A 24,947-nucleotide genomic window follows, 5' to 3' on the forward strand; every position below is an offset into this window, starting at 1 on the left:
ACTTCGTTTTTGAAGCTCATTTCCTGGTGTTGTAGTTCCTGGTTGCTCACTAGCGCCACTACGGATGGCTCCAGTATAGGTCTTTTCATATCCGGTTTCCATGTAAGTCTACGGTACAAATGCGATCAAAATACAAAGTCAATAATTTTTTCTCACAAGAACAAATAGTCATAATAGGTGTATTTTATTCGTCTTATGACTGTCCATGGGTCGATTTCATGATTTTTTGCGTCATTTGGGCACAGTGCCAATATTTGTTCTGGACCAATGAGGTACAGCTTGCATCACTTCCGGATTACTGCGGAGGACTGAGCTACAGTAGGGGCTACAGTCTATGGTCACTGGGGTAGGCGGTGGCGCCTCTTGGCCTTGACATTGCGGCTCCGGCCACGGTCCACCTGTGCGAAGGCAGAAAATGCAGGCATCCCATTTCGTAGTGGTTTCATTATGGTGTGTGCTATTTACAGCTGCACTAGACGACCATAAAATAATCCTCCTCTTAAGTTTTTCGGTAGCCGAGTCATTTTCACTATTTCCTTTAGCCTACTTAACCAAATAATTAGTTGGCAGAAAGCGTAATCAGCTTGCTATATTTGGTAGTCCAGTAGCCTATGCTAAAACAGTTCGCAACTTCGGCTACCAAGCCATTTGACTAGCTAACTAACCTTAACCGGCAAATATTCAATCTGTCAGACGTGTTTGATGGCTTGTCAGTCGTGTACATACCGTAAATGTCTACCTGGGCCATGCTTGACGCATGTGACAAAGCTACTATAATCCCGATTTTGGATAAACATTTTTTCAGTTTCACGAAGCGAATTAAGAGTCTCAAGGTTCATTTGCTGAATAACATACAACACACGATGAAATCACACATACAGAATTTAACGAAATTAACCATCTTGGCATTTAGAAAGGAACATGTTTTTAGCATTTAAGAGACCGACAAGCTAGGCATTTAAGGCAGTGGTTTTCAGAATCGGTCCTGGGGGCTCCTTGCGTATATTGGCTTTTCTCCATTGGTTTTGATGATTTACAAGAAAAAAATAATAGCCTAATAATAATTAGAAATTCAATGTAGGCTACATTATTTTTGTCTTCATGCACCCGGTGGAAAACTTGCTGTACAAAGTGCGTTGTCATATTTACACGCAGATCATTTATTAAAATACTTGGTAGATTTGTTAATCACCGCTGACAGTGTTAATTTTTATTTGGTAGAAAGTGATTTTCGAACGATCGGTCAGCTAGCGTCACCCAGCAAGTGAACACCACAAACGGCGATGGAGTAGCTAGTAGCAGTTACTGGCTCATTAACTGACTGTGGCGAAAACCTACGACGATAACTTGCTCGGTTAACAGCAGGTCTACCAGACAGTTATACGAAAATTAGCCTTGTCAAATCACCAGTAGCCTACACATCACTGATTGATTGACCATCAGTGTAGTCAATGTTCTTCCCCTGTGGTTCATATTGCTAATGCGTGAGCTAACCACGGATAGCCTACCTAGCTCACTGGCAAGCTGATATGCTAGCTAAGCATATTCGTTTTGCTGAGAAACATAAATTAAAGCTAACTGAACATAATTTTATTTTTAATGTCATACATATAACGTGATTACATGACACAGTACAGTCACGGATGGAAATTAAACTCCGTAAACATCTGATAATATATATACAGTGGGGGTGCTACTGGCGTCATCACATGCACATTTTCCTCAACAGAAAATTCTGTCTTTGCTGTGGAAGATCCTGTGTTGTTTATGATATTGAAAATTGGAATATTGGAATTCACGGTTCACAAGCAGTTTGAGTGACATAAAAAAGCATGCAGAGATTGTTTTGAGTATACTGACCATGATGTTCAAGGATGTGTTCATTGATGGTTTGTTTTCGATAAGTTCACATGTTGTTGAGAGTATACTGCCTACTTTAGCATTACTCAGAGAAGTGAGAGTTACCGTTAACTGTAATGACTTATTGCACACCAGTGGCACATGCTGGTGGATTACATGCCCACAAGCCTGCCTGTTGAGCTGCACACAACATGTCTTCTTCCTACTCATGTCTGTGTAAAGCTGACCGGGCAAACTGCAGTGTGATGTGGACAAGTGGTTTCTGACATCACATGCTTTGTCAGAGAGCATGTACATCTATCTCCTAGTGTTGGCAATCTTCTCCCTTTGTGGAACCAAGTCGGGACCGGTGAAGTAACACACTGACAACCACTATCCAACTGAAATGGTTTTATTACAATACATGAAGGGAGATGCGCCATGGCACATCGACAGTTGTTCTGTCCGAATCAAAACAAGACAGACACAAGTGAGGGTTTACGTATCCTATTAAGAGGTGTAACAATTGCCAAGTGTGAACGTTCCCAGGAATGAATATACATTGCACCCAGACTTCCCGAGGACACCCATTTGGTCTGCTGCTAGTGACACTCCTTTGATCAGTGACTTTTTTATATCATCACAAATCATAACATAACATAATATAATTGATTGCCTACTGATTACCTACAGACTAGATAGTATCTAACACTGTATCAAGCTTAGTCTTGAAGATCCCCAGATTTTCTGCCTCTCCTGCGTGACCTGGCAGGCTATTCCACACATTGAGTACTCTGCGTGAAAAAATTAATCCTAATGTCTGTATGGAATCTACCTTTGGTTAATTTCAATTTATGTTCCCTTGTCCTACAAACGGAACTCAACCTGAAGAATCTCTTGTAGTTCACTTTGTTGATCCCCTTTATGAATTTAAATGCCTCAATCAAATCTCACCCCTGAGTCTCCTTTTACTAAGCTTGAAGACGTTAAGAATTTTAAATCTTTCCTCATAGCTTTTATCTTTCATACCAGGAATCAATTTTGTTGCTCTTTTTGAACTTTTTCCAGAGCCTCAATATCTTTTTGTAGTACGGTCCCCATAACTGCACACAATACTTAGAATAATTAATTAATTATGAATAATTACGAGGCAGCTATTAACCAGGGCTGAAATCTCGCCCAGACCTCCGTCTCGCGGCTACGCCATGGATGTATAAAGAGAAGGGCTACGTGAGATTACAACACAAAAAGTTTAAAGTGTTTAAAGTGGCTTTAGTTTATCTAATATTTTTTCATGGCATTATAAGCTGACAGCAAAAGTCTTGCATGATTACCATGAAAATTAATTACAAATGAGGTTCAAATGATTCATAATCAGGTCTGACCACTTTCTTCCATCTGCTTGTGTCAACAGTGTCACTTTCTATGACTTTCACCATTGATGTCGACAATACCAAACGCTTCAGGAAGAACACAAATGAAACAGGATACTTTGGATACAGAGCTCTGCAATATATGAATGGGACGGAGAAATGGTGAGTGTTGTTTTACTAACAGCTATGGATGAGTTTTGCCATGCAGTACAACATGTATCATAATATTATACCCATCGTATTATACACATTGTATCACAATTAATGTAAAAGCAAAATGTCATCAAAAATGTCAAAAAACTTGTATGAAGAATAATGGATATATGCAAAGCAGAGGCTACCATACAGACATGGTTTATCCATCTATTAACCATCTCAACATAGGGTCATGTGGAAGAATCATAATTGTATATTTAGGTTTATTCTCAGGAACTGATGCATGTTTAGTCTTTACTGCAATACCTTGAGCCACCACAGTAATTAGCTAATATGCTGCATACCTTGTTCTGTGTGCCTGAATACAAAGAGCTTTATTTTAACAATCATAGTGCATGGTCTAAAGTGCATGTGCATTTATGACATATCCAATTCCACTTTTGCTAATTTAACAGCGGATATATTTGAGCACAAAGTAAGGCACAAGGTTCAAATGGGTGGAAATGAATTAATTCAGTTCAATTTTATCGTATTTGCGCTTTTTACAGAGAACTGTCACAAAGACACTTTACAGAGTAGCAAGGTAACAAACGGCAAAAAGTGTAAACAAGGCAAACACGAGGCCTGAACCCCAAATAGCAAGTACATAAGATTAAAAAAAAACTCCCAGTGGGGAGAAAACCCTCAAACGGTGGTGAGAAAAAACTGTTCATTGGGAAGAAATCTCAAGAGGAACCCAGCCCATTCTCCACTGGCCAACCTGGTGTAACGTAGCAGCTGGATGGAATGTAGCAGAAATGCTACAGGGGCTCTATCACAGCAAATAAAATTAGTTAAACAGATTACAGCTGAGGTGAAAGCTAACAGGAATAATAGAAGATCAAATTGTATAGTTCAGAATACTGCAGTTTAGAGGAGCCGGGTGATGGATCTGAAGCTCCAGGCTACATCGAGGCATGGGCAGGGGAGGAACAGGACTGAAGCAGTCTATGACTATGGAGTGAAGGACAGGGCTGAAGAGCGATCCCATGGATTCAGGCCAAGGAAACAGGCTGGAGCGGTCTTTGGACTCAGGGCGAGGTAAGGGGTGGGAGCCCCATGGAAAGAGCAACAGAAGACAGGGTTACGGTCAGCTAAGCTACCTGGTGTGTCAACTCCATAGGGCCAGCTTGACACTTCTCCCGTGTGGAACCAAGTTGGGAAGGGTGAACACACTGAGGACCACTTTCCAATTGAAAAGATTTTAATACGATGTGCAAAGGGAGACTCGCCACGGTGCCACAACAAGCGTTCCGTATGAATCTCAACGAGACAGCCACAAGTGAGGGTTTAAGTATACTGTTGAGTGGTGTTATTGTCTAGTGTGAACATTGCCAGGTAGGAATATACATTGCAACAGACTTCCCGGGGACACCCAGATGGCCTGCTGCCGGCGACACCCCTTTGATCTGTGGCTATTGTATATCCTTACAAACAGTGATTGAACTCTATTTGTAGCCATTTGTCTATAACAATGGGAAACAGTTTCAGAGTGTGAGTGTGGGAAGTCATAGAGTGGGAATGTGTGTTCAGATGAAGTTAAGGTACATGAAGGAACTTCTTCTTCAGGCTGCACCTCTCTCCATCCCTCCCTTCCCCCCTGTAAATGACTAAACTTAGGGTTGTAACTAGGCAGCTGTTTCATAGGTTACTTAGTTGATGCGCCTGTCTTAACGACTACTTGTATTTTTATTTATTTTTATTTTTCCATAGATTGCGTTGTTGCCGTTCTCGTTGTTAGTGTTAATCAGTTTAACCATCAGGGTCCAAGTTGAACTATGCGGTTGTTCCCTGTACTTGGACCGGTACTTCTCTCTAGGGGTTTCGTCATACTTGTTCCTGGTTATGGTTATACACTTTGTTGTACGTCGCTCTGGATAAGAGCGTCTGCCAAATGCCTGTAATGTAATGTAATGTAACTTAATTGTTCAAACCTATCAAGGCTAAGCCAACTAGTGTGTCCGCTCGGTTGATGCGAGCTTGACACTTAATGCTAAGGTCCCTACCCAGCCCAGACATGCATATTTCATTTAATAAACTCTGTGATTGTACTTGACCATTTAACAGGATTATAGGACTATAGGAATGGCAAACTATAAAACTGACTAAAGAGGTAAATTTTAAGCCTTCACTTAAAGACAGAGAGCGTGTCTGAAGCCTACATAGGGAGATTGTTCCATAACAGAAGAGCTCTATGAGAGAAGGCTAGATAGTCAGGGGCTAAACCATTTAAAGCTTTATATGTAAACAGCAACATCTTATAGTCGATTCTAGATTTATCAGGCAGCCTGTGAAGAGATTTAAACACTGGACTGATATGTTCCCATTTCCTAGTTCAAGTAAGAACCCTAGCAGCTGCATTCTGAACAGTACAAGTTGTAGACGTTTGACAATATAACATTACAGTAATCAAGCCAAGAGGATACAAATGCATAAACCATTTTTTCAGCATCCTGGGGTGACAACACCTTTCAAAATTTAGATATGTTCTTTAGGTGGAAGAAGACCACTCTAATATGATATTATTAATGTGGGCCTGAAAGGAGAGATCTGAATCAAAAGTTTAATAACTGCTTTGAAGGGAGGTGACAGAGAAGCCATTTATATTTAAGTAAAAATTGAGAAATTATCTCTAAGAGATTTGGGAGCTACTACGAGCATCAGTTTTATCAGAATTCAACATGAGTAAATTTTGCTTCATCCAAACCATTGCATCTTTAAGACAGGTCTCTAACTTGGCTAGTGGATCAACTTCTCCTGGTTTGAAAGGTATATAATGTTGGGTGTCATCCGCATAGCAGTGGTAGTTAACACCATGACTGCTTATGATGCCCCCACAAGGGAAAAAAGCAAAGGACCCAACACAGATCCTTGGGGTACTCCAAAGTTTACCCTGGAATACTTAGAGGACTTATTGTTTAATTAACAGCCTGAAATCTGTCAGTGAGATAGGATTTAAACCATGTAAGGGCTTGCCCAGTGACACCAACTGATTTTCATAAACTATGGAGAAGGATATAGTTGTCAATGGTATCAAAAGCAGCACTCAGATCAAGCAGGAAAAGAACAGAGATACATCCACAATCAAGGGTGAGAAACAGATAGTTCAATACTCAGGCAAAGTCTGTCTCAGTACTATAATGCTTCCAAAGACCAGACTGAAACCTCTCATACACATTGTTATCCTGTAGGAAAGAAGATAGTTGTTGTGCTACACATTTCTCAATAACCTTTTTATAGAAATGGGAGGTTTGAAATAGATCTATAGTTAGCCAAGTCTGTCTGATGCAAATTTGATCTCTTGAGCAGTGGCTCGAATTCTGCCTTCTTAAAAGATATTGGAACATAGCCAGATAATAGTGAAGAGTTAATTAAATTAAGAATTGGTTTGCTGAGAACAGGCAGTAGCTCCTTCAGTAGCTCTATGGTTATGGGGTCAAGAGTGCAGGTGGTTGAGCTGGAAGAAGAAACTAGTTTGACTAGTTCACTCAGAAGTATGAGAGGAAAGGATTCCAGTCATTCTATGTGTCAAGGAGACAGGTCTGTTATATCTATAAAGCTGTTGTTGACTAATGTGGAAGCAGACACATTTTTTAAATTCCTATTATTTTACTGCAAAATGAAGTCAAGAAATCATTGCTGCTACAAGAAGCTGGAAATTGAGGTTTAGTTGCTGCATGATTATTAGATCAGCAACTGTTCTGAATAGGAACTGGGTATTATTCAGATTTTCTTGTATAAGTTTTAAAAAGTAAGTAGACCTTGCATTGGAGAGAGAATGCTTATAGGCACCAAGATTCTCTTTCCATGCTAGGTGATATACCTGCAGTTTAATGGAATTCCACTTGCATTCTAGTTCATGAGACTTCTGTTTGAGAGCCTCTGTATGATCAGTATACCTAGGTGCAAGTCTGCTCTCTAACTTTTTTACTTTTTAATGGAGCCTCTACATCAAGGGTTTTACGTAGTGCAGTAGCCAATCCCTCCGCTAGATCATCAATAGACAGAGAGGAAGCTGAAACGTCTAAATCAAAGTATTCTGAAATTATATCAATAAAGTTTGTAGCAGTGGAAGTAGTAATAGTGCGACCTAAGTACATCTTAGGTTCAGATGTTCTAGGTTGAGCCAAATTTGTGTGCACCCCAGACAGTTTTTAGGTTGCTTGCTTCAATATTTAGATATTTAGATATACCCGTGTAAGCAAACACCCCCCCCCCCATCCAATAGAAGCCCATTCAACATCAAACTCCACGTTAGACTCATTGTAAACTCACGTCCCTGCTTCTCATGACTGATATTGTCCTTCTAATGGACAATATCATTGTCCTACAACTGCTGAATACTGCAGTTTGAACCATGTAGTAGACCTACTCCTGTTAAGAATGACCAAAGTATGCAACAGTCTCCCACTCTATATTTAGAGCTACAGCTTTCAAAATACTTTTGCTTGGATACTTCTCCTTTTTAAGAATACTAAGGATATCACTTCCTCTTGTGAACAGGCAGTTGCCTCTTGCAGCACCTCAGTGAAGGAGGAAGTTCTTTGACCTTTATCTGCATCTGGTACATATTTCTGACTATGCCTCTGAGCAGCTGGTTTATAAGTCAGAATATAATTGCATTGTGTCAGTTATATTGTCCTGGTGCTTGTTACCACTCATTTGATAGACTGTGAAATTTAAAGTTGAGGCCAAAAGTTTACATACACCTAGGCTAAATATATTCAAACTCAAGTATTCAAAAAAAATATTAAAAAATTAATTAGGACATCTACTTTGTTCATATCAGAGGTCATTTTAAAACAATCGATTAGAGACAGCTTTATTTCACTATATCAGTGGGTCAAAAGTGTACATACACCAATTTGATTGTCTCTATAAACAATCTGGAAGATTCCAGAAATTGATGTAATGAAACTTCTGATTGGCCATTGTCATAATTAGGAGTTAATTGGGAGTTATTTGCCACCTGTGGCTGTATTTAAGGGTCTACCTTTAGAGCCACTGCCTTTTTGCCCTTAATACCATGTGAAAATCCAAACAAACTCAGACAAGTCCTCAGAAAAAAATTTGTGGACCTCCACAAGTCCACAATTTTTTAGAAGCAATTTCCAAACAACTGAAGGTACCATGAGCATCTGTACAAACAATTGTATGCAAATATAAAAATCATGGGGCCACACAGACACTGCATCATTCAGGAAGGAGGCACAAATTAAATCCCAGGGCTGAATGAACTTTGGTCCAAAAGGTTCAACTGAACACCCAAGACAACAACAAAAAAAAACTGGTGAAGGAGTTGGAGGCATCAGGTACCAATCAGAGGTGTTACTAGGATGTTATCTTTGGGTGGGCATTTGGATTATTTGGGTGGGCAACAACAAAAATGTTGCTTTTCCTATAGGGTATGTAGTTTAATTTTGAGAAGGGGGGGGGGGGGATTACAATTACAGCATCCACTTTTTGTAGGGGGGTCCGGGGGCCATTACCCCGTGAAAAAGAAAAAAATGTCATAAACTGAATCATTTTGCACGCTGGTGCCACTCCCCGCCTGCACAGTCACCCTCTGCTGCTGTTCCTATAAACATAGTGCAGAACCAGCGGGCCACATTCAGGCATTGCACATGCCGTGTGGGCGGAGCCTCCATACCGCTCCTCATTGATACCGGGGCTGAAGTGTCCCTCCTAAATGAAACCACGTATGAACGCTATTTCAGTCACGTGTCCCTTGATGTAGCTGCTAACTCCTTGTCAGGCTACGGCAATGCCCCTATCTCCACTTTGGGTGTGGCCTGTCTCCCGGTGGAGTATAACTGCCAACGTGCTCCTGATGCTAAATTCTACATCACACGTACGGGAGCTAACATAATGGGCCTAGACCTCTTCCACGCACTGAACTTTTCTCTGACTGATGCTGGGGGCCTGCGGGTCCTACAGGTCACAACCTCCTGGCCTGACCGCCACCCGAAGCTGTTTGAGGGCCTGGGGTGAATGTCCGGGTTCGTACACCAACCTACGCTGGACTCATCTGTACGGCCAGTTATTCAGCCATTACGGCGCATTCCCCTGGCCCTCCGTGACGCGGTGGGGGAGGAGCTTCGTCGCCTCGCGAAGGCCGATGTCATTGAATCAGTCAACGCCTCACCCTGGGTGTCCAACCTGGTGGTAGCCAGGAAGAGGGGGGGTGGACTCTGTCTCTGCGTCGACCTGACGGACGTCAACAAAGCCATTATCCCTGACAAGTACCCTCTCCCCACCGCAGAGGAGCTCACCAGCCATTTTCATGGCTCTACAGTCTTTAGCAAGATGGACTTACGGCATGGATATCTGCAGGTTCCCCTGGCGCCGACCAGCAGAGACCTCACAGCCTTCGTCATGCATGTGGGGGTGTTCAGATATAAGCGCATGGCGTTTGTATTGTCCTCGGCCCCAAGCTGTTTCCAGAAAATAATGTCACTCATCCTGGCTGGCATTCCGGGGGTCTCCATCTACCTGGACGATGTGGTGGTGCACGCGCCCTCCACCGCACTGCACGACGCTCGCCTGGAGCAGGTCTTCCAGCGCTTCAGACAGCACAACGTCACCCTGAACGCGGAGAAGTGTGTGTTTGGGGCCGAGGAGGTCGAGTTCCTGGGCTTCAGGCTCTCCAGGGCGGGCATCACTCCGATCATGTCTCACACTGAGACCATTCTGTCCCTTCCAGACCCACGGTCACCGTCCCAGCTGTCCTCGTTCCTGGGGATGGCTACCTACTACCTCCGTTTCCTGCCACACTACTCCGACGCAATAGCCCCTCTGCGCCAGCTGCTTCGCAAGGATGCTGTTTGGGACTGGACCCCGGCCTGCCAGGAGGCCGTGCGCATCATTAAACGGCAGCTCACATCCCCACCCACTCTGGCCCATTTCAGCCTCACCGCCCCCACCCTGGCGGGCGGTTATACCAGAGACACTGAGGACCAGAGTCCTACACATGGCACATGAAGGCCACCTGGGAGTGGTCAAGGTGAAGCAGCGCTGCAGAGACACAGTGTGGTGGCCTCGCATCGACTACGACGTAGAGGAGCTGGTGAAAAACTGCACCTGCTGCCTTTTGAGCGGGAAAACGGGCCAGCCAGCTACAGCACCCCTCACCCCACTCCAATGGCCATCCGCGCCATGGGAGCATATTCAGATTGACCTCTGCGGCGAGCTTCACGGGGCACCTGCACACGCAGTTCGTCCACTTGAAATGGCCGGAAGCCTTTGAGCTGGGCTCCATTACCACACACGCCATCATCACCTGCCTGGACAAGCTTTTCGGGCGCTGGGGGCAGGCTAGCACCGTCACGTCGGACAATGGGCCCCAATTCATATCGTCTGAGTTCTCAGAGTTCTTGTCACGGCGGTCCATCAAGCACATCAGGACAGCAGTGTACCACCCGGAGAGTAATGGGGGGGTAGAAAGACTGAATAAAAACCTTAAAAACGGAATACGAGCCTGTTTGGAGGAGGGGAAAACCTTCAGTGCTGCACTCAATCAAACCCTCTTGACAATCCGGGCATCCAAGCACTCTACCATGGGGGTGTCACCGGCCCTGCTCATGATAGGCCGGGAACTAAAACAACCACTGGACTGCCTGAGAGCCAAGCCAGCCCCTGCACGTGTGAGCCCAGGTCTCCAAAAAGCCAAAGTACAGGTCCGCAGCTCACAGGCACAGATGAAACAGAGGTTTGACACCTCGCGCAGAGTACGGGACCCCTCCCTGTCCGCAGGGGACTGGGTCCGGATCAAACATGCACACCGCAAGAACAAGCTGCAGTCATACTGGTCAGTGCCTCGACAGGTGACTCGGCAGCTAGGACCGGCCACCTACAGACTGGACGATGGGACTCGGTGGCACTCGAACCGCCTGCACAGGGTTCGGGCCCCGACAGGCCCTGCATCATCCCTGTTCCCCGCTGCATCTCTCAGCTGGCAGCCTGTTCCGGGGACTGGAGAGTTGGGGGTTAACACCCCGCTGCCTCCAGGTCCTGCTCCTCAGCAGGCTCGCCCTCAGAGAGCAAGGGCTCCACCTGTCTGGTTCAGGGACTATCTGCTCCTTGGCAGTAACATCTTGCCAAACCTTGTAAATAAATCTGGACTGCTTGAACATCATCTCCCTGTGTCGGAATCCCGAAAGAGATTCTGACTGACCAGGGCACAGAGACACAGGGAGATGATGTTCAAGCAGTCCAGATTTATTTACAAGGGTTGGCAAGATGTTACTGCCAAGGAGCAGATGTTAACACTGTCATGACAGAGAGGCTCCCTTGTGTGGGTGGGGATGGCAGATTTAACCTGTGCGCACTGATTACCTCACTATGCACAGGTGCAGCCACTCCTGTTCCTGGGTCCAATTAGCCTGGCCAATTATCTCATTCTTAACCAATTATCCAATTGGCCAGGTCTAATTAGCTTGACCCAGGGCAGGTGTGGCTGCTTAAACCAGCCATCCCCACACCACAAATGTATTTCCAAAAGTACATGTCTCACCTCAATGAAAACACCCTGCAATGTAAGTCCAGGGTGTATGTAGTACCCACACCAAATATCATGTCAGTTGAACTTGCTATTGCTTTACAATGTGGCAGTATGTACATGAAAAGCCTGGCGCCTGAGCCTTGCACCAGAAAGGACACTAGACCTAAAAATGTTGATAGAAATATGTTTTTATTCCAAAAGCACAATTGAAATACTATATATATATATATATATATATATATATATATATATATATATATATATATATATATATATATATATATATATTAGGGCTGTCACTGTTAACGCAATAACGCATTAACGCAAATTCATTTTAATGCCACTAATGTTCTTGACGCATTAACGCACGTTCTGTTATGATGACCATTTACCCAACCCTTAGCTTAGGAATCAGCTAGCATTAACGTTAAGTCGGATGGTGATAGCAAGCAGCACTGGATAAAGAAAAACGTATTTTGAATGGCAAATTCGGCTACAAAGCCCTGCCAGATGGGTCTGTCGACAAGACCAAAGTTATTTGCAGTTACTGTCGATGTAAATTGTGTTACCACCGGAGTACATCTAGTCTCAAATACCATTTGCTAGCCAAGCACACAGCTAATGCAGACAGCCGCGTTAGCCCCAAAATATCTCGCTTGCGGCAGACCACGCTTGATAGTGTGCGAGGAAAACCCCTGGACAACTCTACAAGCAGCAAGCTTTCAACAGCAATAGCTAAATGGGTGGCTACAGCTTGCAGGCCAATTAACATTGTGGAGGACGAGGGTCTGCGTGAAATAATTCAGATCGCATCCAACAACTGCTTATGAATTGCCTTCGAGAGCCACCACTCTATCGAAGATACACAACTTGTATGAAGACGAGAAAGCAAAAGTAGCGGAGGAGTTGTGACTCACTACGACGGTTGCACTCACCGGAGGCTATTGGACTTCACTCAGCAATTACAGTTACTTAGGGGTAACAGCACATTATTTTGACCAGCAGTGGGAACTTCGGTCACATGCTTTGCCTGTTATGAAGACAGAGGAGAGGCATTTTGCTGAAGCGTGCGCCGAGCACTTTACGTATGCAAGTAGCCAAACAGTGGAACATTGAACATAAAGTCAGCACACTCACCACCGATAGTGCGTGCAAGGGGATGTTTTTGTGAGCCTTTATTTTCCCTATGTGAGGTTGGACACAATTACATTGTGTGATTTGTTTTAGAAGTGTGAGGGATCCAGGGAATGATCTTGGAGTAATGGAAAATTTAGCTGACCAATGTACCTGTTGTACAATGTGTCTGTTGTTGCGATGCATTGGGGTCCATCGTTTTGTGTTAATGCTTAAAAAAATGGGATGTTTTTGTGAACCTTTATAAGCGTAAAGTTGGACACACTACATTGTGTGAGTACTCATATTACTAAGTAATGTTAAATTTAGCAGGTCAATATGCCCATCTGTTGTTGCCTGTTGGGCTTGAGTTTGCCATGTTATGATTTGAGCATATTTTTTATGCTAAATGCAGTACCTTTGAGGGTTTCTGGGCAATATTTGTCATTTGTTTTGGGTTGTTAATTGATTTCCAATAATAAACAAACATACATTTGCATAAAGCAAGCATATTTGTCCACTCCCATGTTGATAAGAGTATTAAACACTTGAAAAATATCCCTTTAAGGTACATTTTGAACAGATAAAAAATGTGTGATGAATTAGCGATTAATCGCGATTAACTATGGACAATCATGCAATTAATCGCAATTAAATATTTTAATTGATTGACAGCCCTAATATACGTATATATTTAACGTCATTGTTTTGTTATTGTTTTTTTTATTATACCAGCTTGTTTTTGCGTGTTTGCAGAGAAACGCAAATACTATCAATAAAAAATGGTTTAGCAATTTCTCAGCATAATAACGGATTCAAAGACTAAACAAACTCACCCGATATTGTCTTCAAATGGATCCATGCCAAAGAAAAGGAATTATTCATCCTCTCAAACTAACAGACTTTAGCATGAACTGTGGCACTGTCCTCCATTGCTCCCCGATGCGCAAATTTGGGCATTTTTATTGACATAGTTAAAGCACCATAGATTGTACCCGAATGACTAAAGATACATGCTACTCAAAGTTCAGGGCCTCCCCTCATTAATAAAATAAAGAAAACTGAGTCGGCTTCGGAAATTACGGAGATCTTTGGTAACGACAAATTGTAGTGATTTATGATGCCAGAAGGCGTTATCCAGGTTCATGCACTTAAGAGAATCCTACATCGCCATGGCCTGAAAGGCTGTCACGCAAGAAAGAATCCCCTACTCCAAGACTAGCATAAAAAAAGCCAGAATGAAGTTTGCAGGTGATCACCAGGACAAAGACCTAGCCTTTTGGAGGAGTGTTCTCTGGCCAGATGAAACAAAAAAAAGAACTGTTTATCCATAATGATCAGCGCTATGTATGGAGGAAAAAGGGTGAGGCTTTTAATCTAAAGAACACCATCCCAACTGTGATGCATGGAGATGACATCATGTTGTGGTGGTTCTTTGCTGGAAAAGGGACTGGTGCACTTCAGAAAATAGATGGCATCATGAGGAAGGAGGATTATCTAGAAATACTGAAGCAACACCTCAAGACATCAGCTAGAAAGTTAAAACTTGGTTGCAACTGGACCTTCCAGCAGGACAGTGATCCTAAGCATACCTCCAAAGTTGTAACAAAATGGCTTAAAGACAACAAAGTGAAAGTATCGGAGTAACATTCACAAAGCCCTGACCTGAATCCCATAGAAAATTTGTAGACTGAACTGAAAAAGCATGTCTGAGCAAGGAGGCCCACAAACCTGACTGAGTTACACCAGTTCTGTCAGGAGGTATGGGCAAAAATTCCAGCAAAGTATGGTGAGAAGCTTGTGGAAGGCTACCCCAAGCGTTTGATTCAAGTTAAGCAATTCAAAGGCAATGCCACCAAATACTAACAAAGTGTATGTAAACTTTTGACCCACAGAAAATCTGATATAGTACATAAAAGCTTAAATAAATCTGTCTCTAAGCTATTATTTTGAAATTCCCTCTCATAGAAATAAAGTATATACCCTAATTGACTTAACACAGAAAATGTATGGTAACATGAAATTTGTGGAGCTGTGAAAAATTGAATTTGAATGTCTTTAGCTTAGGTGTATGCAATCCTTTGGCCTCAACTGTATGTATGTATATATATATTATTAGGTACACATTGCTAGTACCCGGTGTGGTATTCTGCTGCTGTAGCCCATCTGCTTCAAGGTTCAACGTGTTGTGCATTTAGAGATGCTCTTCTGGATACCTTGGTTGTAACGAGTGGTTATTTGAGTTACTGTTGCCTTTCTATCAGCTTGAACCAGTCTGGCCATTCTCCTCTGATCTCTGCCATCAACAAGACATTTTCACCCAGAGAACTGCCGCTCACTAGATATTTTCTCTTTTTCGGACCATTCTCTGTAAACCCTAGAGATTCTTGTGTGTGAAAATCCGAGTAGATCAGACGTTTCTGAAATACTCAAACTAGCCCATCTGGCACCAACAACCATGCCACATTCAAAGTCACTAAAATTCCCTTTCTTCCCCATTCTGATGCTTGGTTTGAACTTCAGCAGATTGTCTTGACCGTGTCTACATGCCTAAATGCACTTAGATATTTACGTTAACGAACAGTTGAACAGGTGTACCTAATAAAAGTGAGTGTATATATATATATATAATGTATTGGGATGGCAGGTATGCCATCCCGCCAAGTTACGCCTTGGCGGGGGCATGCCCCCATACCTATACAGCACCGAGAGTTTGGCACTTTTCAGGGTTCCCCACAGAAATAACCACAACAGCCACAGACACTCAGCCCTTAAAAACATTAAATTCTGTACATTCTGACCCCATTTCAACAGACAGAATTCATAAACAACTTCACATGTCCACACAATAAAGCCCCAAACTAAGGGGATTTTGCGTTTTCTCCTTCTTCTTCTTCTTCTTCTTCTTCTCTTTCTTCTTCTTCTCATTCTTATTTTTCCTGCCGCCTATCCCACTAACAACATGTCTCCCCATTGGACATTTCACTGACACCAGCCAAATCTGCCCTACACGACCCAATCAAAAACGCGCATACACACGCAAAATACCCATACGTTTTTACTCTGAAACATTCCCAGTTTAAACAGCTAGTCCGCCTGTGGCCTAGTGGGTAAGGTTACAGTCTTGGGAACGCGGGGTCGTAGGTTCAAGCCCAGCTAGGAACACATTTCTTTAACCTGCTTCAACCCTCACTAATAATTGTCTACTAGCCTTCTAGTATTGCTTTTGCACCATATCTACCCGCCGTTCACCGTTCAGTTATTAACCGGCTGCAATATTGCTAAGCAATATGCATTATGACACCGTCTGTACGTTCAGTTATTAACCGGCTACAATATTGCTAAGCCATATGGATTCAACGGGAGCTCTTCTGTGCTTACTGGCCTGTGTTCTTTAAAACCACCGGCAGGTTTGCTAATGATATTTCACGCATTGCATAGCTATGGCATTAGCTAACGAAGTCACAGACTGGTAAACCTCACTCACTCACGGCCACCCATATGCATTTCATGACGCAAATGTATTCCTTTTATTTAAAAGTTACACCAGTTCACCACTGTGCCATTTCTACTAACTATATCTCTTCACTTGGCTACCGTACAAAACTTTCATATCAGCAAACGCCACGTTTCTATTTCTACATTCATGTTACCTCGCTCTGTTTTCTATCTAGCCACATACGCTAAAAACAATTACTACTTACGTACATTCTGCAACTCCGCATTAAAACATTACATTTAACATCATGATTCACTCATAAGTATAACTACTAGCACTGAACATGAGAAAAACACATTCGTGCAATAGATTACATTACATCACAGGTAAATAATATGTCCAACGTTATTTAACCCGACACTTCAACAACTAACGTTCAATACCGACTGTTATATATACCATTTGATAAGGAATATAAACTCGCTCATGGTCACTCCATTTACTTCGCACTACACTCCGTGATCATGTCAACCTTCACCTACATGCCCATTCTGCTAAAAACATATTGTTTCAACTACGGAATTTCGTAATTTCATTTTAATTTCTCTCACACTCTCTCATATGCAAAGCCTGCTGGGACATATGCGTCTGCTCCTATTCTCCACTATCATGTTTTCCGGTTCTAGTTTAGCAAAACAGCGAAGAGGACTCCTACCTGCAGATAAGCCTATCAAAATGCCTTATAAACCTTACAAACACTAAAAGTGCATCTCCACGAAATAACAGACAATGGAGCAGGACAGAAGGATAAACCTTACAAACACTAAAAGTGCATCTCCACGAAATAACAAACGGAGCAGGACAGAAGGCTACACAAGTTGCGACCTAGGGAGTTATAATTCTACGGGCGTGTTGATTATTTTGTCAGTCAAGGCTCGTTGGATGGACGTCAAATCCGTGAGTACATACCAATTTCCATCTGGGTTTCTGATGCGTTTACGCTTACGCCACTGCATCCTTTCTCACAGCCACTGTTTTACATATATAGCAAACCGAAACTGCTGAACGGTACACGCTCATCAGACTGTACAGATTCACACAACGATAGCCATAATCCACAACCGTTTCTTGCAGGGTCGCATTTCTCACTCTCATAATAAAACGCTTTGCAAAAAGAACTGATATCTCATAAAAAACACATTTTCAACGTACAAAAATGCCAAGTTACTAAAAAGTATTGATATCAAAATGACGCCAAGTTACGATACTACAAACAATATAGGCTATCTTGCCTCACCGAAATGACATAAGATGTATCTCAAAGCAATGCTACCCAATATTTCCTCAGTTCTTTCAAGTCACTTGGCCCTGTGTATAAGCATGCACTACATGGACAGGCCAAACATATGTGTGGATGGCTCTCTCACAGTCAAGATTGATTGAATAGGTGTGTGTATGTCCAATTTGTATTGGTATGTAGGCCTATGTATTTCGCTGCCCAGGCTTTCTGTTGCGTGAATGATAGTATGTTTCTTGGTACAAGTGTGTTCGTGAATGTGAATGTAAGATGCTGCCAGGGAAATGTCCCCATGCGGATAAAGAAGTTCTCTATGTATGTATGTACAATATGTGTTTTACATGCAGTATTTATTGTACGTAGCAAATATACAATAACTTGCACATGTACTCAAATTCAGTTCAGAAGCAAGTATAAACATGTTTTCTGGAGAAATGTGCTTCCTGTCGTTGCTCAGCAGCAGTTCTGTACATTAATGAATTTATACATTAATTTCAATGTACAATGTTCAATGTGTTCCATGAGGCAATTCAAAATATTTGTCTCTTTGATCTGACAGAAAGTTTGCATGACATTGTGAAATGGTAATATTAGAAAACACAGGGCCAAGTGACTTGAAAGAACTGAGGAAATATTGGGTAGCATTGCTTTGAGATACATCTTATGTCATTTCGGTGAGGCAAGATAGCCTATATTGTTTGTAGTATCGTAACTTGGCGTCATTTTGATATCAATACTTTTTAGTAACTTGGCATTTTTGTACGTTGAAAACGTGTTTTTTATGAGATGTATATATACAACTGATCTAGAGTTTAGAACACCTCAATTTTTCTAGTTTTATTGAAATTTAAGCAGTTCAAGTCCAGTGAACAACCTGAAATGGTACAAAAGTAAGTGGTAAACTGCCAAAGGTTTTTTTTTTTTTTAAAGTTTAGGTTACCAAAAAGTGGAAAATGAGGGATTCTGCATTTTACAAATTTCACCACCAAAAAAATACTTGCACTATAACTAATGTCATAATCCTAGAGGCAGTAAGAACTCTCATACCTTGCTAAATGTACCCCTAACACTGCTAAGACAGGTGTAGTGATTGAATCAGAGTGTTGGTAGTAAGCTACAACCAATTAAAAATTGGGTTTATTTTATGTGAACTACACAAAAGTAATTGCCCAACAACTTTGTTTGGAAATGAAATAAAGTATTCAACTTGAACTAAAAGTGATTTTACCAAAAATTTTATTTTAAATTACACAGGTTTTAATATTACATTGTAATGTGCCCTTGCTTTTACTTGGATTAACTACATTAGACAGTTCAGAATAAGTTTTCCCATGGCAGTGGCATATTTAGAATTACCCATGTTACATGAGTGGATGTGTTTAAAGACAATACCTCCTTGTGTACTACAAGATTTACAAGCAATTCTTAAAACATTTTAATTCCTGGACACCAAACATTATAATCTTATTCTGTTAATTTTGTTGTTTTCCTATACTCATATTTTTTGTTTTCAATGCTGCACAGTGGGAAATTTTGAGAGTTTGCAACAGATGATTGCAACCTATTTGTCATTTTCACACTGTAGAGCTGAGCTCATCTCAGCTAGCTTCCTCAGGAAATGAATCAGTAGTTCATGTGTGAACATGTACACACAAAACAGCCTTTCAATTTGAAGCAAGTACATTCCCCATTGTGGTCATATTGTCTTGTTGGCAAAGCAGTCTAGTTAGCTGCTGTACAGTGGGTTTAACTACGCTAGCAGGATGAGTGTAATTTTTCTTTTTCTTTTAGGAGAATCAAAGCACAATTCTTTAAATTATTTTAAAACCTTAAAATTCAAATTCTATATGTAGTATATACATGTTGACATGTAGAGCTTGACCACTCCAAGTTTGCATGTGACTGAATGTTCTGTACAGAATAGTCATGTTTTTTAGTGGGCTTGCTTCGACAAGCCCACTTTTGATATCTTTCATATGTTTTTTATTTTTATTATCTGCACTTTCCGCCTAGCTCTAACTAGTCCTACAGTTTTTGCAATACATTCACTTTTTCAACTTTTTACACCAAAATGAAATATTCTAAACCTTTTGAAATATTCAACTTTTTGTCAGCATTTTTTCCCCATAGGAAAGCATTGTAGAATGTTCATTTAGGTGCCCTCTAGAGTCCACAAAACATATTGCTCATACCCATGGGTAAGCAAGCCCACAAAATTCCTTCAGGAATTGTAACCTTTCTAGTATCATTTCAAGTCCTAGGGCTATATGTAAAGGTAAAATATAAAATAATTTGCTTATTCATTTTAATGTACCATGCACTATTGGCTTTTAGGAAAGCAGGCTGCTATTCACATTACAGTATTACAGCAGTACATCTAGCTCTCCAGCCATAGTATTTTGCAAACTAGTTATGTAGCTACTGCTATTAATGGAAGCTAGGGTATCTAATGGCTATCTAGTGCTCTAACCAAAGTCAGCATCTGATGTCATGCTTTCTAGATAATGGCTAATATTCATTTACTCATAGTGCTGTATGATGAACAGGACATCAATCAGTGAAGATTGAACAGCCTAATATTAGCAATGAATATTAACTGACCATGACACTGCTTGGTTAATATTAATGCATTTTGTATCTGTAATCTACCTGTTTGATTGGTTCCAGTTGTTTTATTTTCCTTTGTAGGCTCACTTTAGTCTCAATTGTGCACCTTGTAAAAAAAAGAAAAAAAAAACAAAACAAAATGCTTTACCATGTTTATTTCATGGATATAAAAAATGGAATTCTGTGCAATTTCACCTTCTTAAAAAGGTCATGGACCTCAGGGATGTCTGTCTGACTGCTTCCATATTACATTTTCTGCATTTGTACTGATCTTGTGTGGTTCGGGTTTTGACTCGCATCCTGCTTGATGAGTGCATTACTGTGGTTGCCCTGCCACACCCACACTTTATTTTTAAATACAAGACAGAAGGGAGTGGCAGTACAACCACAATGATGTGTTTATCAAACAGGATACATGTCAGCACAAGGCCATTGGGGCCTTAACCCCTTTGCCCAGATTCTATGCAACTCCAGATGTGGGCATCACAGAGACTTGGAAAATGGCTTAAATGAAGCTAGATAGGTACCATTTACCATTCTTACATTACTTTCATTTATATTCATAATTTAGGCGGAAATAAAGTGCTTCAAATGCAACTAGAAAGGTTACAATTCCAGAAGGAATTGTGTGGGCTTGCTTCAAATTCCAACTGGAACTGTCCTCAAACCTCAATGAATTTCATTGAGGGCGCATAGCTCAGAAGAAGCACGTCCAGACCCACGGCGCACCGTAGCGTTACGTATACAACCGGGGATCAGCAAGTAGCGATTATGTTCCAGGGATTAGTCATATCCTAAAGTGTCATGAGTAAAACTTGGCTAACTATATAGCTAGCTAGCTATGGCATATCCTCACCTCTGTAACGTTCTTTGTTGTCCTCTGTGTGTCCATACATCTGTATCAGTGGTTGTAGCGTCCATGTGTCCATACATCTGTATCGGTGGTTGTAGCTGTGTGTCCGTAGGTCCTACTCATGCGTGCAGGATAGCATCCGTATGCGCTAACTAGGTTAACTAAAGTAGGCGAAACGCTAACATGTTAGCGTAGGCGATAAAGCTGTGCTTAAAAATCTTGTGCCGTTGGAAGTGCGTCCTACTAAACAGGCATCACTAGGGGGGTGCGGGGGTGCGGACTGCACCGGTGACACCATCAGAGGGGGGTGACACCAAAATGACTGGAAATAACTTTTTTGTGCAGTGTTTTGTGCAGCGATGCAGGTTACTGCCGGTTGATTTAACTAGCGTTATTAATGTGACGAGAAGCGCTTTATCGTTTGAATGCATAACACGCAATTCTTTGACCACCTGTGCATGCGTCCTACTACAGCGTTTGACTAAACGTCCTGAGTGACTCTCTATGGCAGGGGTGGGCAATTATTTTTTACATGGGGCCACATGAGAACAAGAAAATATTATGGAGGGCCGGACCAAAAGGCTGGACAAAAGTCTGCATAATATTAATTGTTTTGATTAGTTGGTAAGACTGGTAAGAGTATAAGTTAAAATTGAGCAATGAAAAAGAGAGGTTGTCTTAGGAAAAATGACATTTACTCAATAAAATTTCCTAAAATAATGGTTAACAAAATGTGAACATTTGAACAGTTTTTGATTCATTACATTAGTGACCATTTTCAGCCAAATTCAGTAAGATACATCATATTAGAAAAATAATGATGCCTACATTTGTAGTTAAAACATTTTCACTTGTCACTCATTCTGCGTTTTTCAGTTTTTTCTTGTTCAGTGAGAGAAATCTAGTCTCTGTTGGTCTTTAACAAGTGCATCAAAGTCAGGGTGAATGTTTGAGGTTGAGATGCGAAGCACAGCTGACAGATGATCATCAGTGAGAAAGGATCTGTATCTGGACTTATTAAACTTCATCACTGAGAATGTTTGTTCACATTGTAGGTAGATCCAAAGAGAACAAACATCTTCTGAGCATGTCTCCTCATGTTTGGAAACTTCTCTTGCTTAAGAGAAGAGTAGAATTGCAGCAGTGGTTGTGACTTAAAGTGCTCTGTGAGTACTGCATCAGACTGCAGGTCAATGAGTTCCAGCTGGACATCACTAGGCACATCATCCACATTGCAGGTAAATGGAGAGGAAATCAAGTGCATTTCACTCTCCATTGTTCTGAAATCTTTAAATCGCCTTGAAAACTCATCATGCAGTGCTCCTAACATGGATGAGTACCTGCGGAGGTTATCATCTGATGGTGTGACTTCTTTCAGGGTTTGCATGTGAGTAAGATTGTTGCTCTCCAGTTGCCTCGAAAGAAACTGTAACTTCGTCATGAAAGCCTTCACTAGGTTGTGCATTTCATGGATGAAAAGGCCCTTGCCTTGCAGTTTGGTGTTCAGTGCAGTCATCAGTGCGGTCACATCAACAGCAAATGCAAAATCTGCCATCCACTTCTCATCTGAGAGCTCTGGGATGTCTCTGCCTTTCTTTTCACAAAACTCTCGGATTTCTGCTTTCAGATCCCAGACTCTTTTAGCACTTTACCCAGACTGAGCCATCTCACAGCTGTGTGATAGCTGATATCAACATGTTCTGTCTCGTGCTCCTCTAAAAGTGCAACAAACTGCCTGTGATTCAATGCTCGTGCCCTAATAAAGTTAACTATTTTAGTTACAACATCAATCACATTGTCAATTTTAAGCACTGACTTGCACAACACATGCTGATGTAAAATACAATGCAAAAATACTACTTTCTGATCTGCGTTGTTTTCAGTCACTTTATCTTGCAAACGTTTCAACAGCCTGACATTTTTCCCTGTTAAATTTGGACAACCGTCCGTTGTAACACCCGTCAGTCTGTCCCATTTCAGTCCCAGCGTGTCCATGCATGCATTTACCTCCGTGAACAAATCGCTCCCCGTCGTTGTCCCTTTCATTGAGCGCATTGCTGCCAGCTCCTCTGTAATCTTGAAGTCCGTTATCCCACGGACAAATACAAGTAGCTGGGCTGTGTCACGGACATCACAGCTCTCGTCCAAAGCCAAAGAGAAAAGTCAAAATTTGCCACATCACGTTGCAGCTGAAGTTCCAAATTTACCGCAATGTCCTCGATCCTTCTTGTCACGGTGCGCCTGGACAGCGGGACGTGCTCAAAAGCTTCTTTTTTTCAGGACATAGTAGGGCTGCAGAGTCCACCAAGCACTCTTTTACGAACTCGCCCTCTGAGAATGGCTTACTGTTTTTAGCGATTTTGTGGGAAATTACAAAGCTGGTCCTGGTTGCTGCATCCCTGGATGTGTGAAGCTTTGTAAAAATCCTTGCTGTTTTTGTAGCTTAACGACCAAATCTTCCGATATCCGCGCCATTTCAGCATTATTCAAGTTTTTATATGTCTCTGAATGTTTCGTCTCGTAATGCCGACTCAAATTGTAATCCTTTAACACTGCAATCTGGTTCCCGCAAACCAAACACACCGCTTTACCTCTGATTTCAGTAAACAAATACTTTGCAGTCCATGTCTTCTTGAAAACCCTGCATTCAGCGTCTACCTTTCTTTAGTTGACATTTTGGGGGTGAAAGTCGTCGAGACAGCTAACGTCCATTCAGTAACACGCACAGAGCCGAAAAGTTTTTTTAGCAGTTTTTTCAGCTCTGTGGTAACACGCATCACGTACGTACCTTACGTCCCTATGCACTACGTAAAAAACACAGGGTGTATAACTTCAAAATAAAAGCCATGCACATTTAATCCACGTATGAGGTAATAAGAAAATACGAAAAAAAAAAAAAAAAGTTTATTTTGTAATTTCTTATGAACCTTACGCGGGCCGGTCAGAGTCAACCAAAGGGCCGCATCCGGCCCGCGGGCCGTAAAATGCCCAGGTCTGCTCTATGGAGTAACCACAAAAATAGTTTTGAATATTTAAAAAATCTGAATACAAGCAACAATGTCTGGACCTAGCCGGTCATTTGGTGTAAAAAGTTTGAATGTAGTGCAAAAACTTTAGGAGTAGTTAGAGCTAGAAAAATTGGGCAGAAAGTGCAGATAATAAAAAAAAAAAAGCAAGATAGCAAGAGTGGGCTTGCCCGGAAGCAAGCCCACTAATTATCTTGGTGAAAATGCAGAAATGAAGTTGTTCTTCTTTAGTCTGAAATGAAATGTGGACAGATCACATATATAAAACAGATAAAACTATAGTCCTGATCTTGACCAAAAGTCTGATATGTGGAACTACTAAAGATCTATGAAGGAAAAAGTATTGTGCATTGCTGTAAATCATTACATAATCATGCACTACATGACCAAAAATATGTGGCCACCCCTTCTAATTAGTGGATTTGGCTACTTCAATCACACCCATTGCAAACAGGTGGATGAAATATGCAATCTCCATAGACAAATATTGGCAGTAGAATGGGTTGTACTTGGTGACTTTTGGGTGGCACTGTCATAGGATGCCACCTTTCCAACAAGTCAGTTTGTCAAACCTCTGCCCTGCTCGAGTTGCCCTGACCAACTGTAAGTGGACTGGAGTGGTATAAAGCACACCGCCATTGGACTCTGGAGCAAGGGAAATGCATTCTCTGGAGTGATTAATCACGCTTCACTATCTGGCAGTCT

The 24,947-nt window shown here is 41.7% G+C and overlaps 1 protein-coding gene and 1 long non-coding RNA gene across 3 annotated transcripts in view; one reads left to right on the top strand and one right to left on the bottom strand.

The window, feature by feature from the left end:
• Positions 1 to 24,947, top strand: part of LOC135247708 (integrin alpha-M-like) — a 157,874-nt gene that overhangs the window by 13,405 nt on the left and 119,522 nt on the right. For both annotated transcript variants that reach the window (XM_064321478.1, XM_064321479.1), the window contains exon 2: positions 3,254 to 3,374. In XM_064321478.1, the coding sequence (XP_064177548.1) occupies positions 3,254 to 3,374 (121 nt within the window). The remainder of the gene's footprint in view (positions 1 to 3,253; positions 3,375 to 24,947) is intronic.
• LOC135247706 (uncharacterized) lies at positions 21,890 to 24,219 on the bottom strand. The gene is made up of 2 exons (XR_010328276.1): positions 23,875 to 24,219; positions 21,890 to 23,642 (listed from the first exon to the last, which is right to left on the bottom strand). It is a non-coding gene; the product is annotated as an uncharacterized LOC135247706 (long non-coding RNA).

This window comes from Anguilla rostrata, chromosome 2 (assembly GCF_018555375.3).
Source record: "Anguilla rostrata isolate EN2019 chromosome 2, ASM1855537v3, whole genome shotgun sequence".
NCBI classification, from domain to species: Eukaryota; Metazoa; Chordata; class Actinopteri; order Anguilliformes; family Anguillidae; genus Anguilla; species Anguilla rostrata.